At 41.5% G+C, this 15,000-nt stretch overlaps 2 protein-coding genes across 3 annotated transcripts in view; one reads left to right on the forward strand and one right to left on the reverse strand.

Moving 5' to 3' along the window:
* LOC137984669 (uncharacterized) overlaps positions 1–4,963 on the forward strand; it is a 37,972-nt gene extending 33,009 nt beyond the window's left edge. For both annotated transcript variants that reach the window (XM_068831906.1, XM_068831907.1), the window contains 3 exons: positions 655–721; positions 1,131–1,197; positions 2,356–4,963. In XM_068831906.1, coding sequence (XP_068688007.1) covers positions 655–721; positions 1,131–1,197; positions 2,356–3,221 — 1,000 coding nt within the window. In that variant the 3' untranslated portion in view covers positions 3,222–4,963. The remainder of the gene's footprint in view (positions 1–654; positions 722–1,130; positions 1,198–2,355) is intronic.
* A 1,753-nt stretch (positions 4,964–6,716) lies between these two features.
* Positions 6,717–15,000, reverse strand: part of LOC137984831 (hyccin-like) — a 39,710-nt gene continuing 31,426 nt past the window's right edge. Inside the window, exons 10-11 of the mRNA XM_068832136.1 lie at positions 14,259–14,370; positions 6,717–9,402 (exon numbers count right to left, since the gene is read on the reverse strand). Of these exons, the coding sequence (XP_068688237.1) occupies positions 9,023–9,402; positions 14,259–14,370 (492 nt within the window). The 3' untranslated portion in view covers positions 6,717–9,022. The remainder of the gene's footprint in view (positions 9,403–14,258; positions 14,371–15,000) is intronic.

The following is a 15,000-nucleotide window of genomic DNA, read 5'->3' on the forward strand; positions in this document are numbered from 1 at the left end:
GGGTTCAATTCCCACCCTGGTCAGAGTTTTTCTCTGTCCTTGTGTGGGCCCATTTCCATCAGTAGGGCTAACGCTCACATGGTTCATATGGGGTACAAAACTAGCACTTCACATCACACTCTAACCAGTTAAGTCTGACCTGGGGCCCGTTTCTCAAAAGTCCCGAAACTTTACGGGCCATTTTCGGGTCTCACAATTCCCTTTGTATCTCAAGAACGGAGAGGATTTAAATCGTCAAACTTTACAGTAATTTTTCTTTTTGTTACCTTGAAAACATGTCAAAAGATCGGCTTTCCAAAACAAGCAGTTGCCAGTTTCATAAATGGCTTTTCGGACCCGAAAAGATATCGGGACTCTCGAGAAACGGGCCACTGCTGCTAAAGCTCGGTTGGTAGAGCAGCACCGGCGTCGCAGAAGTCATGGGTTCGATTCCCGTCGGAGCCACCTAAATTTAAGATACAGTTTCTTAAATTGTCCAGATAAGTGCGAGGATCATCCCCTGCCCCCTCTCCCCCTCCCCCCCCCCCCCCCTTATGTACATTTATTTCATAAAGACTACGTGATGTCCCCTTTTGGAGTGAGAGGTGCTCTTTCTGGGTTTGAGAAAAAAAAAAAGGCTGAATGTTTTCTGTTTCAATTACTTCAATTCTACAGATTGGTTGTCGTGTTTGTCGATGCACTTCGAAGAATGAAACTAAACACAAGGCTGAAACTGCTACAGGTAACAGCATACCAGTGACAAAGTGGGGGAAGGGGGGGGGACAGGGTTTGTTGGCATCCATGGGTAGGAAGGGTAAACTGCTCCAAGTAACAGCATACCAGTAAATTTTCCATCGGTGCCTCGATGAAACTAGTTCTGTTGGCTCCTTTTCTTTCCTCTCTGTAAACTATAGCGATGGTATCATAATTTATTTTATTATCCAACTGTGTTAGTTATTGTACAGAAAACGCACGAAACGAGTACAAATATTCCACGATATTGTACACTTGGTTGTTGAATAGGAAAACCGGTTTGACTAGTTCAGATGCTGACGTTGCCCCGCGATCACTCAGTCACACGTTCTCGGTTGTTTACAATTCATTTGCTAAACATTTAGTGGAAAAACCTCTTTTTATTGTTTTTGATGCAGGCTCAACTTACGAACAAAGAACGCGAGTTTGAAGAACTCTCGAAGAAAGAAGAAGACTTGCTTAAAGGTTTGTAAAGCCGTTCTGATCCTCGACGGAAAACTTAAATGCGTCTAGGGTAACACTCGTGTCTTCGTAGCCTAAATGAGAGCTACTAGAGAATTTTAGAAACTGAAATACAATAATTTTTTTTACATAGTGTATACAATTAAAACAAAGTCAGCAATTAGTACATGACGAGATTGTTAAATTTTACATAGTAACCCTTAATTTTATCGTAAATGTAAAAATGTAGTTAGTGTAAACCTAAGATTGACATTCCTTGTTGTTGTTGAAGGGCAGTCCTGACTAGGCTGTTGTTTGTAAGAAACGTTTTCAGTTGCAACCTGAGCAGCAGCTGGTTAATCTGATTCATCGTCAGAGAAGCGAAGTTGACCCATTTTATTTCCTCGTGTGAGTCACTGTGCTTTCTTTGAAGAAGAGGTAGCAAGTCATCTTGCTCTGTAAAAGACATAATAAAGATGGGAGAGAAGGAAAAGAGACTCCATTGATAACCCGCTGGAGGATGATGAAGTGGTAGTATAAGATAGCTCAGAGGACTGATTATAAATACAGTGCTTTTGGGTGGGAGAGGAGAGGAAATGGGGTTCACGTCTGAAGAATTATGGGTGACTTGGCGGTTGGCATAAATGAAGTGAAATTTGTGGGCCCATTTCCATGACAAGTGTATTTTCTGGGAACTTTTAGCACTGCTATTTTCCCTTGGACACTAATTCTGCCGCAGATTTTCTGTCAGCTCTTTCTCGCTAACAGTTGTTTTCAACGCAAGTTGCTGGGAACCTTTAGAACGGATGACTACAACTACGAAAACGAGTTTTCAGTTCTGAGCATGCGCATTTAGGTTTTCAGGTCGAGTTTTTTTGCTTCGTGCGCATGCTCCGAACGGATAACTAGAAGTCACAGGCGTACTAGCCCTAAAATCTAAAAGTCGCCATTGTACACTTAGAAGTGTCGACGTGGACAGAAACTGTGTTCACTGTGCATTTAACTATGTGCAAAACAACTGATGTATTTGTTCACGTCTATTTTTGGTCGGTGGTAGATAAACGTAGGTCTTCCGTCCAAATTCTTCGGAAGCTTCTGGACCTGAAGAATGGTAGCCATCATAATGTTACCTCACAATTTCAACTATAGCATATTAAAGCCATTGTATTCCTTTCTTGGTAGGAAAAGGTATCTCTTCCCTGGATTTGTCATTACCAGAAACACGAGAAAGAACAAACTCTTATCTGTACACAACTGAACTAACAAGCTCCTTCGCCAAGAAATCCTCCGAAGTTCACGACAGTCTGTTCCAGTATCGACAGCCAGTTCACTACATCAGGCCCCGGCCCAGTTCCTTACCTGATGAGTCGAACTTGGGAAAACAGCGAGTAACAGCCACAACGGGTTCTGATTTACTACAGAATTTTTCCTCTCCAGATTTGAGCGCAAATCGGCGAAAACCGGTCAGCGATAAGCTCATTAAAAGTTTCCGCAAGAAAAAGCCATCCGTAGAAAGTTTCAAATCGTACTTGGATTTAGACATGACTGATCAAGATTCAAAAGAAAACGGAAGCGGAAGTTGTTCGTGTAATTTTGAGACTGGTATAGGCGCGGGAGAGACTACAAAAGCAACAAGCACCAAATTCGGGCCGCGTGCTTCGGAAGGCGAAGTGGCGTCGACGAACAGTAGTGTCTCTCGTATTGGCAAAACGACTTCTGTGTCGCCGAGCGACAAAGACATATTATCAACTCCCCCGGACTCTACGGAAAACACCCGTTTCCTGAATGGCCGCCAAATTGCGTCAGGAAAACCAGATACGCGCCGCCGCCTTGAAAAGTCCTCTTCGGCAAGAACACTGCCTCAAACTCCGTCCAAACCGAAGTATGGACCTAATGGGAGTTCATCTCTTGAAAGCCCTCAATTACAAAAGATTCGGCAACCCCCCCGGCCGGACTCCTATTTGTTAGCAATGGACGCAGCTGGAGATAGGCCTCTTATTCCCAAGCAAAGAACACTGAGAAATGGCGGTGGGTTTCCATACAAATGATTTCATTTCAATCTCCCTGTTTGTCGTCAAAGTGACCTGGGTTTGGTTAAAAAAGCGTTTCCTGCATTCTGCGCACCTGCCCTTACGAGCGTTGTCGTGCGAGCGTTGCTTATTTATGCGTATTCAGAGAGATTTGGAATCGCTCTTTCGGCAAACGGCGACCATCAGGCTCAATTTTGTTTTTCACGAAGAAACAAACAGACAAGAAACTTGTTTGATTTTGGATGCTTTCTCGTTTTGCCTGTTGACTGGAGATGTTTAGCAACTTTCAAAAAAATCAGATATGCTAGAAAGCAAGGGAAATGTTTCTCGCGCGCCTCGCCCGTTGAAGCGGCGGAATTACTCCAATCCCGAGACTTGCTGACGAATTAAAGTGTTAACATAGGCTTGGGAAAGTAGATTAGGAATTACCTATTCCACGTTTTTGCTTGGTCGAAGTTTTGCCTTAAGACACTACTACAATCTGCTCAAGTTAAATACAACGTAATATAATTACCTTAGATATTTATCCTCTTTTCGCGCAGAGTAACAACGGTATACCTGAGTGTACGGTGTTTTGCATGATGATATATCTCCCATGTCGGTGTCTCGGAAACAGAAGGGAGCTCAAGAAGGCGACGTTTTTGAGCACGGACGCAAGTTCGCATACCAGGGCAGTTGCCTCCCCCAGAGTTTTTTAAGGACGGTGTCTATTATTGTTATTGCGCATACGTTCTGCGCATCTCGAGAGACTCGGGTTTCCTATGGGTGGTTTTTACTATTATTATATCTCTCAGATAGTACGCGCGCTGTAATTGGCTAAATTAGCGGGCCGTATTCTACAGTACGGCCCGCTGTACAGCCCGCTAAATTTAAAATTTCGACAAAACATCATCTAGCGAGTTTTTATGTCATTTCTGTTGCATAAACTTGTACTGAAAACTGTTTGAATCTTGCAAGCAACTATTTCAAACTTAACAGCCAAGAAGATTTAGTTTTTGGGATTTTGACACGGCATTCTTTGTGGCAGTTGAACCTTCTGCTTCACTTTGACTAGTTTCCTTGCCCGCGCACCGGTTAACCTCAGATATAATAAATATCTTACTAACCTCGTTTTCTCGGTCCGTACTGTAAGTTACGGATCCTCGTTTTTTCCCGTTGATTTATGGCCCAAGCGCGAAGCGAAACGAGGTTAGTAAAAGGTATATAAGTCACAATTCTGGTTGCCGTTAGGGTGTCAAAAATTCTGGAGATCAAGCTCCATAATATTGGTACCCCTAACTCAATAACTGAACTAACTTCACCTGGAAACACTATCCTTGTATTACAAGACCTCGTCTTGCTGTGAGGAGGAAAAAACTGTTAATTGCCAAAGCATTAACAAAGTCTACGTTTCTTGAGATCAAAGGGTTAGAACTTTCTGATTATATTTTCAATAATTACCACATTTTTATTCTTGCTGTACAGAATGAATTATGATTAAGAGTGTCAATAGAGTATTACAAGAGAAATTGACCTTTTTTGAGATACGGCGGCCATTTTGATTTCTATTGTTTCGAAAGACATTATGGGATGCTCAGGGGGCACATTAATATGCATTTTCCCACTGGGCATCCCATAATAGCTATTTGAAACAACAAATCAAAATGGCCGCCGTATCTGCAAAAAGGTCTATCAATGAAGAGATTATTTGAAACAACAGAGGCATGAAGTAACATGCATGAATATAATAATTGTCATATTTTAAAAATTAAATAAAGACATCGAGCTTACATTTTCTGCTGGTAGTTGGAATTTCTGCGAGTTCCCCAACAGTTTCCCCCAACACCCTCCCTACTCCCTACTCAACAATCTCCCTAGTCCCACATCAACTAATTCCATATTTAGGCCGGATTCACCGGTTGAAAATTCATGCATTTAGGGGTTCCGTTAAACGGAACCGCGCAAAACGTACGAAGATTTTGAACATCCAAATCAGGGACGAATTTTTAGCCGGTACAGAAGAAAATTTAACCGGCGCGCTGTGAACACCTTGACCGTCTAAATTCTTGCATGGCAATGGCGTGGTTGCAAGGATACGTTGGTAACTAAACTACTGTCGTTAGGCTTTCTCTTTCTTGACGCCATTTTGGATTTCGTAAAGTAGCGCTCTGCGCATGAACAGATGGTAAAACCGCTGACAAAGGTTAAACTTTGACCCGGCTTGTCAGTTCGGTGTAAACAGTGAGAGCGAAAATATTGTACGGTTCCGTGCGAACAAAATGGCGGGTGAAATTTTTCATCGGATAGAAAATTCGCCCGGTACTGCCCTCATAAGAGGATTTTCCCAATAGTTTTACAATGAAAGCGCGCGCGGGGCCGTTCGGGCCATATGATAAATGACCATTTCCCACAATTCATGTCAAGCATTGACGATAATGGTAAAAAAAAAAAGCAAATTACGAATTAACGATAATAGTTAATTCGAGGAAGAAAATGGCTTGGTTCTTGGAGAAGTATTCGGTAAATTAGGATAATTTTCACGAGAACCTAGTTTAATTGCCAAGGCCTTCACAACTCTCCTTTATCTCAATGGTCGAACATCCGAACTAAGGTCGAATATCGACTCTTGCAAACGAGCACTCGGATTTTATCCCGAATATCCGAATCACCATAAAATGTAGCATTCCAAATACTTACATAAGGTGTTCAAGAAGTCCTCAGATCCTGCTTTCCTCACCACAAGGCAACCTCCACACAAAGGGAGAACCCGCGGGCGAACGAAGCCGGAGCCCATCAAACGCCTGCCACGCGGGATTTTATTTTTCAATAATTAAAATTAAAATTAAATTAATTTTTAATTAAAAAATTAAAATTAAAATTAAAAAACTTAAAATTAAAAAAAATTTAAAAAATAAAATTTATATATATTTTTTAAATTTTTGTTTATTTATTTATTACGGCCAAAGAACTGTTATTCACAATATGTCTTCTTTAGAGAGGTTTGGTATGAAAAACTCGTAGCACGTGTTGATTACGCCTCGTTTTTTTTAACTAATTAAAACCCTCATACTCGGTTTTGAACATTACGGAAGTTCCTCGCTATTCTCTAGTTTCGAATTCCCCATAATACACTTTGTTTGCCCCCCAAATTTTGCATAAACCATTATTTTCAAATGCTCTTGGGAATATGCAGTGTCCCCAAGAGCATTTGAAAACAATAGTTTATGCAAAATTTGGGGGGCAAACAAAGTGTATTATGGGGAATTCGAAAATAGAGAATTGCATAAGCACGCGTGGTTCATGATCAAAAACAACTTATTCCAAAATGGCCGTCATTTTCGTATTCTTTTGTTTTCATGCAAATTGGACCTTACGGCCTTGCTATCAAACGTAAAATTCAAAATAATATTTAACCTTGAACGAGGGCATAAGGGCCAATTTGCATGGAAACAACAGAATACTAAAATGGCGGCCATTTTGGAATAAGGTGTATTTAACAAATCGGAAGGTTAGTAGCCCAGCATTCTCTAAAGCGCCTTTAAACTGTAAGTTTATTGATTGTAAAACGGCTTTCATAAACACGCATCAAAAATAACTCATTATGATTTATTTTATTTCTTTATTTTTTAACAATAAATATAGCTACCTTAAAGTGTATATGCAGCCTGCAGGGTTTTGTGGTATTAGTTCCCAAATAGAAGGTAGACAACTGCTCAAATAATTTTTTTTCAAATCGTAGTTTAAAGTTCCCGCTTGAGACACGCCCTTTCCACCTGACCGAGCATAGGGGCCTAAGAATGAGTTCAGCGCAGAGTTGTGACGTCACATCAGGAACCAAGGGTTTCCTCGGGAAAATTAAACTTCTCACTTTCTCTCGTAATCACGCACTCGAAGGTAGTAATAATGCCTGATCCCAAGCGTTGTCTATCGTTGATCCCTGCCCAAAGTAAGTTGAGCGAAGTCCAGAAGGACAAAAAATGGATCGATTTTGTGAAAAGGAGGCGTTCAAAGTGGCAGCGAAATGCTTCTTTAAACGTTTGTTCATGCCACTTTGCTCCAGAAGATTTCACAGAGAAATTCGTGTTTGGTGTGGACAACAAGCAGTGCGACCTCATAAAGGACGAGATTGTTCCTTTCCCCAGATTTCAAAGGAGATCGTGGAAAGAAGAGAAACTATCAAAACGAAGCCGTCGCCAGGTTTCGTAACAATCAATTACGGTGATTAGGTCAGCCAAAAGGCGAAGCGATTTCACAATTTGATTGTTAACGGAATTAAGTGAGTTTACAATGTGTGATGATCGACATAAAATGGCGAAACAATTATAAATAAATACAACTCACTGATGGTCACCACTAGCTTATTTCTTTGTTTCACGATGATACCAGCTCCTCGTACATTATGCTATTTCTGACAGTTGTAGCCTGCGAAATTGGCAGAAATGGATATTTTGACGGCACGGACCAGAGGACTGGGTCCGGTTGTCTGGTGGGGATTATGGGTAATTTGTCGTACAAATAGTGATCCGTTAGAGATTTGAATCAGTCTAGGTTCAGCTTTCTTCGCCTACTTTTTTGTTAAATTTTCCCCTTAGCCTCCATAGGGTAGTGGCACTTGCATAGGGTTTGGAGAATACGTTCCCTCATTCCCAAAGGGTTTTGGGTTTTCGTATCCGGCAGGTGCCCAGTGTACTTTTCCTTTAACAAGTTTTAGGAGGTCAGTACCATTAAGTATGCTTACGTATTGTTATGCTAGAGCGGAGTTTGTATGCATATGGTAAGCAAAATAAACCGGCTTGTGGCGCTTGCTGTCCTACATGCCCATGTATCTACACAGTTGTGTTGTGATTGAGTTAGTCGTGTTGTGTCTGATTGGATAGTGGAGTCAAAATTTGAACCCGACACGGCGAACGGTGAGTCTTTGTTTGTCGCCCTGACGAGGTTACCAAGCCGTGTGATATATAACTCAACGGTCGCCGTGTCGCGTTCAAAACATACGAGGCGCTTTTCGATCGTTTTATCGTTTCGTTTGGGACACTAACAGCCGCCTGACGTCGCTGGCAGGGCTTCGATTGCGCGGCTAGCGGATTGAAATGAAAGAAAAAACCTTTGTCCTTGAATTCTACGGTGGATTTGTGGCCGTAGGGACATTTTGGTCTGGGATTTTCTGGCTTCGTTCGGTAGGCTTTCCCGACTAGAGTGTTTCTCGTTGTTCTTTCTTTTTACGTGGGGAGACTTGAAAATCAAATCGCTACAAATAGGTAACATAACCAAACAAGGGACAAGAAAACACACGCACGGAATATGATAAGCCATTGGTATTGAGAACTTCATCCTATTCTACCTCAAAGAATATCATCGGAACTCCCATACAAACCATTATATTACATTTGACGCCATGTTGTTTGTGCTCTCTAGACGAGAGAACTTGAGCTGGCTATGATGATACTTGATCAAGCCATTCATCTTCGGCAAGAGGCTCATCAACAAAATCCATAAATGATACAGACTCGCTGCTTCAAAATAAAGATCAGTAATAAGTGGATTTTCATGGCCCCGCTGATGAAGACTAAGCAAATGCAAACATGAAATCAAATCCTGATGTGACGTCATTAGTGACCAAACCACAAAAACCCTGTAGGCTGCATTGACACTTTACTGGCATACATTCTTTTCTCACATAAAGGACAATTTCCTCTTCGCTTCCGATGACCCAAAAATATTAGATCTTGCGCGAGTAAGTTGGTCCGGAAAACAGCTGGAACCAAAACAACAGTTCTTTAGCTTTCAAGATATACTTTGATTCTTGACAAAATAAACCCGAGCTGAACCAGAAATATCCTTCAGAATTTATGTTCCAGGACTCCATAAGAACTGAAACTTGTTGACAGCAACTCCACACCATCGATTTTATCCGAAGGAACAACGGTGTCCGACGCACTTGGCCGAAGTAACTCCGACAAACTTTCGCTTTCTCCTGGTATACGCTCGAGTTCAATTTGCTCTTTAGGCGACAGGAAACCCGGACGCTTAAAATATCCGGTGCTGTGAGCCTTCTTGTGTGACTTCACCGCTTCCTTAGGAGTTTGATGCGAAGACAAATTTAGTTTTTTTGCTTCACCTTCGAGCGAAATATCTTCAGTGCTGACAGCTGGATACTCCACGTAACTTGCAGACATCTTCAGGCCGCTGGTTGTCAAAGCCAGAACATTTCCAGATTTGTCTAACAAATACAACGAGAAAATTGATCAAAAAAACAAAGCCAGCTGGAGCCTTCAGATCGAGATTTTCTTACGCACGCGTAAGCTCTGCTGGAATTTTGTTTGAAGTGCTACTATGATAAAAAAAAAGCACTTCCTTTTTTTCTTCAGATTCTGAAAGTGTGATTGCTTGACACTTTACTGGCAAAATTTTGAGCTTTGATTTTTATTCCAACTGGGGATGGGTTAATTGCCCGTTCGCTTATTTCTTCGAAAGAGGACTGTCTAACCGTTAAGAAATGGAATGATCATTACATGGAATTTCCCCCTTCCTTTTTAAAATGCGGCCGCTTCTTTCGTGGATATTCCCCATGGCAAAAATAAGTCACTTTTATGCTAAAGTTCTGATCGATACAAAACACTTCTTAAAGAACCCACTCACGTCTCGAAACAGAGCTGGGGACCATTGTCCCAGGTATAGTGGTCTGACCTAATCTGGTCGGGGGCATCTTTCACTTCCAAAAAAACATTGTAAACTGAGTAAACAAGCAGTCTAGCCAAAGTCCCCAACAAAAAGCATTGTAAATTAGTCCTAAAAAGCCCCGAGGGGTAGAGACTAATCACTTCACTTCACTTCTTTCAGGGGCGAGGGTATGACAGTAAAAATGTGGAAAGATAACCACATACGACGGCTTCTTTCGTGAATATCTTTAAAAACAGTTTTAAGTCGCTTTTGTGCAAAAGTTAGTCATTTCCACTACAATGATGTTTGCGCTTACTGACGTCTTCTCGCTAACACCCCAAAACTCACTTTGGTGGAAAAATTCCAAATATTGCCGAAAGAGCTTGATCTGTTTATATGAGTCACAATAACTTTACTCATTGCACGATGTTACTCGACCATAGGGGGCTAAGATTCACCCAGAATCGAAGTCTCGCCAACAAGCCTTTTCTAGAACAGATCTGCTCCAAGCAGATGTAGCCAAATCTGACGAATGGTTTGCTTCGTAGGTAGTGTATCCACGTAGCGACTACTGAACTACCGGGTAGGAAGGCGTGACTTCAATTGAACATTAGCCTACACAATATTCTAATTCTTATTGTATCGTAAATGGTTTGAACCCAGGAGTCATAGCGATCGTCCGGGTGAGGGTAGTCCTGAGGGGGGCTGTTTAGGATGGTATTGACTGACGTTTTTACAACCTCACCGGAAGTCATCGTCAGAGTCATCGAAACGTCAGTCAATTCCATCCAAAAGAGTCCTTCACATGACTACATGACTACTATGGCATGCCAGTCCAGGGTTACCCCCAGGCACCGTGAGAGAAAAGTGTCTTGCCCAAGAACACAACACAATGTCCTTGGCCAGGACCCGAACCCGGACCACTAGATCCGGAGTCGAGCACTCTAACAATGAGGCCACCACGCCTCCTAAAACGCTTCGGTAATTTAACGTCGGAATTGATTCTACATGACCCTAGCCTGCCTGAAATATAGGAGCCTGGAACCAAGCCCCAACGTTTCGACCGCGCGCCATTTTCAACGGAAGAGCCTGCTTGCAGGCTAACATGACCCTTTCACTGGACAACAAGTCCGACGTAAAACACCAACCCGGTTTGTTTTCAAACGTTCTACTCTAAAAGCATTTAACCCTTTAAGATCCGAGGGAGCGTCTAGCGCCGACGGTTAGAACGAGTAAAATCTACAGTGAACCTAGGTGTTGTTTAATAGCCAACCAGTTGACTGAACGACAAGATTAGGGAGCTTAAGCAAGCACGTTTTTGAGACTTGGACGGCAACCGGAAGAAAACATTTCACGGCGCGCCAGGACAGTGGTGTCTTCCAGATTTTTAAACTGATCATCTCTAATGGAGAGATGGTACTTAGCAATGTAAATGGTTGTGTAAAGACAAGTTAAAAGGGAAAACAGCTCACTTCCGGTTGTCGTCCGCGGCTCAAAAACGCGCGTGCTTATCAAGGTCCCTAGTTGAATCCCGAGAAACGCGGCCTCAAGGGTTTTAGTTCGTAGTGGTATCCAGGCATTTCGCCCTCTGGACTATTAGTCCCCTGTCGTGAGATGACTATTGTTAAAGCACCGATCTTCTATTTAGGTCTAAACACTCATTTCAGTGATGGTTTAGCATTAGTGTTTTAAACGGTTAGCTGTCATTTATGGTCAAAGACATGTCATTTATGGTCTTTAGACAGAGGGGGGCGAATCGCTCGGGCTAAATTGTCTTTGTGCGAACTGTCTCACATTCATTCGCGTTTTCAACAGTCGAGCCATTTTATCAGTTTAGTTTCCTTTTATTTAATTTCCGAATTAAGTTACTCGTCACCAGTCACAAAATTTTCAGCATTTATTTCTCTTTTATTCAAACAATATTAATTAAAATTCATTTTGCAGCTATCAGATTCAGGGCATCTTGGAACCAGTCACAAATATTACGGTATTCAATAAGTTTAGTAACACTGAACACAGTCATGAAATAAATGTAGATATTTAAACTGCGGATTATAGTTGAAAGGAAGAAGTGATAGTCGCAGTTATCGGGACAATTAAAGCAATTGTCTCTTGAAATCTGACTCGGGAAGCTTCAACGTGATCCAGGTGATCTGGTGACGTGATTCGGAGAACTGGGGAGAAAAGATTTTAACGCCGTATCCCACAACCGCGCGCGGCCTTGAATGTTATCTTCGAATTCAACATGGCGGAGGCGAGGTAAGATCTCGTCGGTTGTACTTGAATTTCATTCAGTAACAGGAAATGTGGGAAACACGGAATGATCTGTTGAGTTTTGGTGATGGAAATATACAGCAGGAAATTTGGAAACAACATTTAAGGCCGCGCACGGTTGTGGGATACGGCGCTTAAATATTTCTTCCCAGTCCTCCAAATTACGTCACCAGATCACCAGGATTCGATACCAGAGCAGTGGTCTACCAACTGAGCTATGAAGCCACACAGTTGGGAGGAGACCAATTGAAGTGCCACCTGAATTTTCAGTTATCTATGAGAGAAAAAAAATGTCCAGATAACTACGATGATCATTTCTCCCTTTCAGCACAATTTGAGTTACATCACAGCAAATGAAACAATCTTAACATTATGATTGCAAAACAACAGTATTTTAAAATACATTCTTTTAATGAAAAGCTCCATGCAAGATCATACAAATAAGAAAGACATTCAACAGTAAACCAGATTTACATAGAACTATTTTACACGCTTCAAAGACAAGCAAAATTCTATTATTTACTAGTTTTTAACTTTAGCTTGATATTGCTAAAATTCGGTGAATTTTCAGCAACGAGCAGCTTTATATTCTAAATGTCAAAGTAGATGCTAATCACTGAGAGTCGAACATCATTTTTTGAGAGGCCGCCATATTGAACTTGAACATATTCACGCACAGTTACCACAGTTACAGCGACAAACACCTTGTGTAGTGCACACTGAGGCGACATGTAGCAGGAACGTGAAGCAGGGACATGTAGAAGGGACAAAATCACAACATGTGCACACACATGAAAATGTTGCGGGTACATGTTTCAGGGATGTGTTGCAGCGACATACCCCCTCGTGTAAACTGATACTTTTATAATTGTGTAACACCAATCTGAGGGTTATTTTGTCCCCGCGACGTGTCCCATGAAGTTCAACAAGTTGAACTTCATGGGACACGTCGCTGGGACATGTCGCTGCAACATGTCCCTGGAACATTTTCATGTGTGTGCAAATGTTGTGATTTTGTCCCTGCTACATGTCCCTATCACATGTCCCTGCCCCACGACCCTAATGCATGTTGCCTCAGTGTGCACTGCACACCTTTTCGTCTCCGCAACATGTCGCTGCAACATGTCCCCGCAATATGACCCCTCGTGTCTGCCCATCTTTAGGGAATTTTGGGCGGGTTGCCATAAAACGTTTAGTAGTTTTTAATTTTTAATTATTAAAATTGCACGGCAGGTTTTACATTGTTAACTTAGAGAATAGTACTATTCAATAGCTTGTAGTCAATAGCTTTAGATTTTAAATTTGTATTATATATTTATTACTGTATTGTATTCCGCATCCTGATGAGATTTCCGTGGGTAAATTAAGGTTCTATCTATCTAATGATGAAGTTCAGAAATTTACCAAACACTTCAATGCTTTACTTTAAACCTTTCGCCGCAAAAGGATTCCCCGTTGAAGAGTAAAATCGTCTGGTGTTAGACAGAGTAAAATCTTTTAAGTGTCACTATTAGGAGACTGATGAAAATCATTAAGTAAATGGGGCAGTTCTTGAGAAGATGATGAAGATGTTGTTCCCCATTTCGCCTTAGGAGACAAAGGGTTGATATCGTACATGTTGTTAACCATTTCGCTCCCAGAGGAGTCCTGCACTAATGTGCTTCCCCAGCGAAGAGTGTCCCCTTTTGGAGACGAAGGGTTAAAAGGGGACAGTTTTTGAATGGACGTAGATGTTGCTAGCCATTTCGCTCCTAAATGGTTCCCCATTGACAATAATTGTCACTCTTAGAAAGCAATGGGGTAAGCCGAGTAAAGCCAAAAAAAAATAAAAGATCAAAATTAAAGTTACACTGTGAGTTTCAAATGTCGCTTTTTTTAGCCTAGATGTTTAAACTAGAGTTTTTAAGGCTTAAAAGCGAGCTCTATTTTCCTTCCTTTAAAAATGATATCATAACCAAGTACTTAGATATTTTTTATCAGACTTGTCATCAACAGTATCAACCGTGTCGGTGTAAATATCCCCAGCAACGTCATCATCATCATTATCAATTGTTTCCTGACAGGACTCGTAAGACTCCCCGTCAGAGTAGTACATAGCTGGACCTCCAAAGATGGTCCTGCTTAATTTTGGCACAGTCTTACCATTCATAGACTTGGCATCCTGTGAATCTGTTTGGTACATTTCAAGCCCCAGAGGTCCCTCCTTGGGAAGACCTCCTGACTGTTCCAGTGAATGCTTGATGGCACTTGTCAACTGAAACAGAATGTAATATGAAAAAGAAAATTGAAAAGGCAGGCTTGCTTACCTGCATAAGTCACATTTATGTAATGTTCAAAAAACGAGCAGCAGTATTTTTAGACCTGACAAAACATGCGCTGAGAGGTTTTGAATGGCTCCAAAAACAAGCGTGTCCCTCGGGAGTCAGAACAAAGGTTCAAATTGTGAGAGGACAACATTAGCATACAAGAAAAACAAGCCGGGCCTCATTGCTATAATTGCTTATAATTATAAAGAATTCTAATTATTAAGAGTGTTTCATCGGGTTTAAAGCTCGTGCAGGTGACGTTTTATCGGTATTTTGATAGACTGTTAGGTTCATGCATTATTAAGATATGACACCGAGTCTGGAATCGAACCTGGGTCACATTGGTGGGAGGCGAGTGCTCTCACCACTGCACCATCCCTGCACCCCTAAGTAAAACTGATGATCACAGCCTTATTTATATTGCTAAGCATCTTTCCTCCATTGGAGATGATTAGTTTAAAAATGAATGGCAGACACTACTTTCCTGGTAATCGAAATGTTCTCTTCCGGTTGCCGTACACCTCTCAAAAAAGTCGCATGCTTAACCTCCCTAATGACAACATGAAGTCATCTAAACA

The sequence above is a fragment of the Montipora foliosa genome, chromosome 14 (genome assembly GCF_036669935.1).
Source record: "Montipora foliosa isolate CH-2021 chromosome 14, ASM3666993v2, whole genome shotgun sequence".
Taxonomy (NCBI): domain Eukaryota; kingdom Metazoa; phylum Cnidaria; class Anthozoa; order Scleractinia; family Acroporidae; genus Montipora; species Montipora foliosa.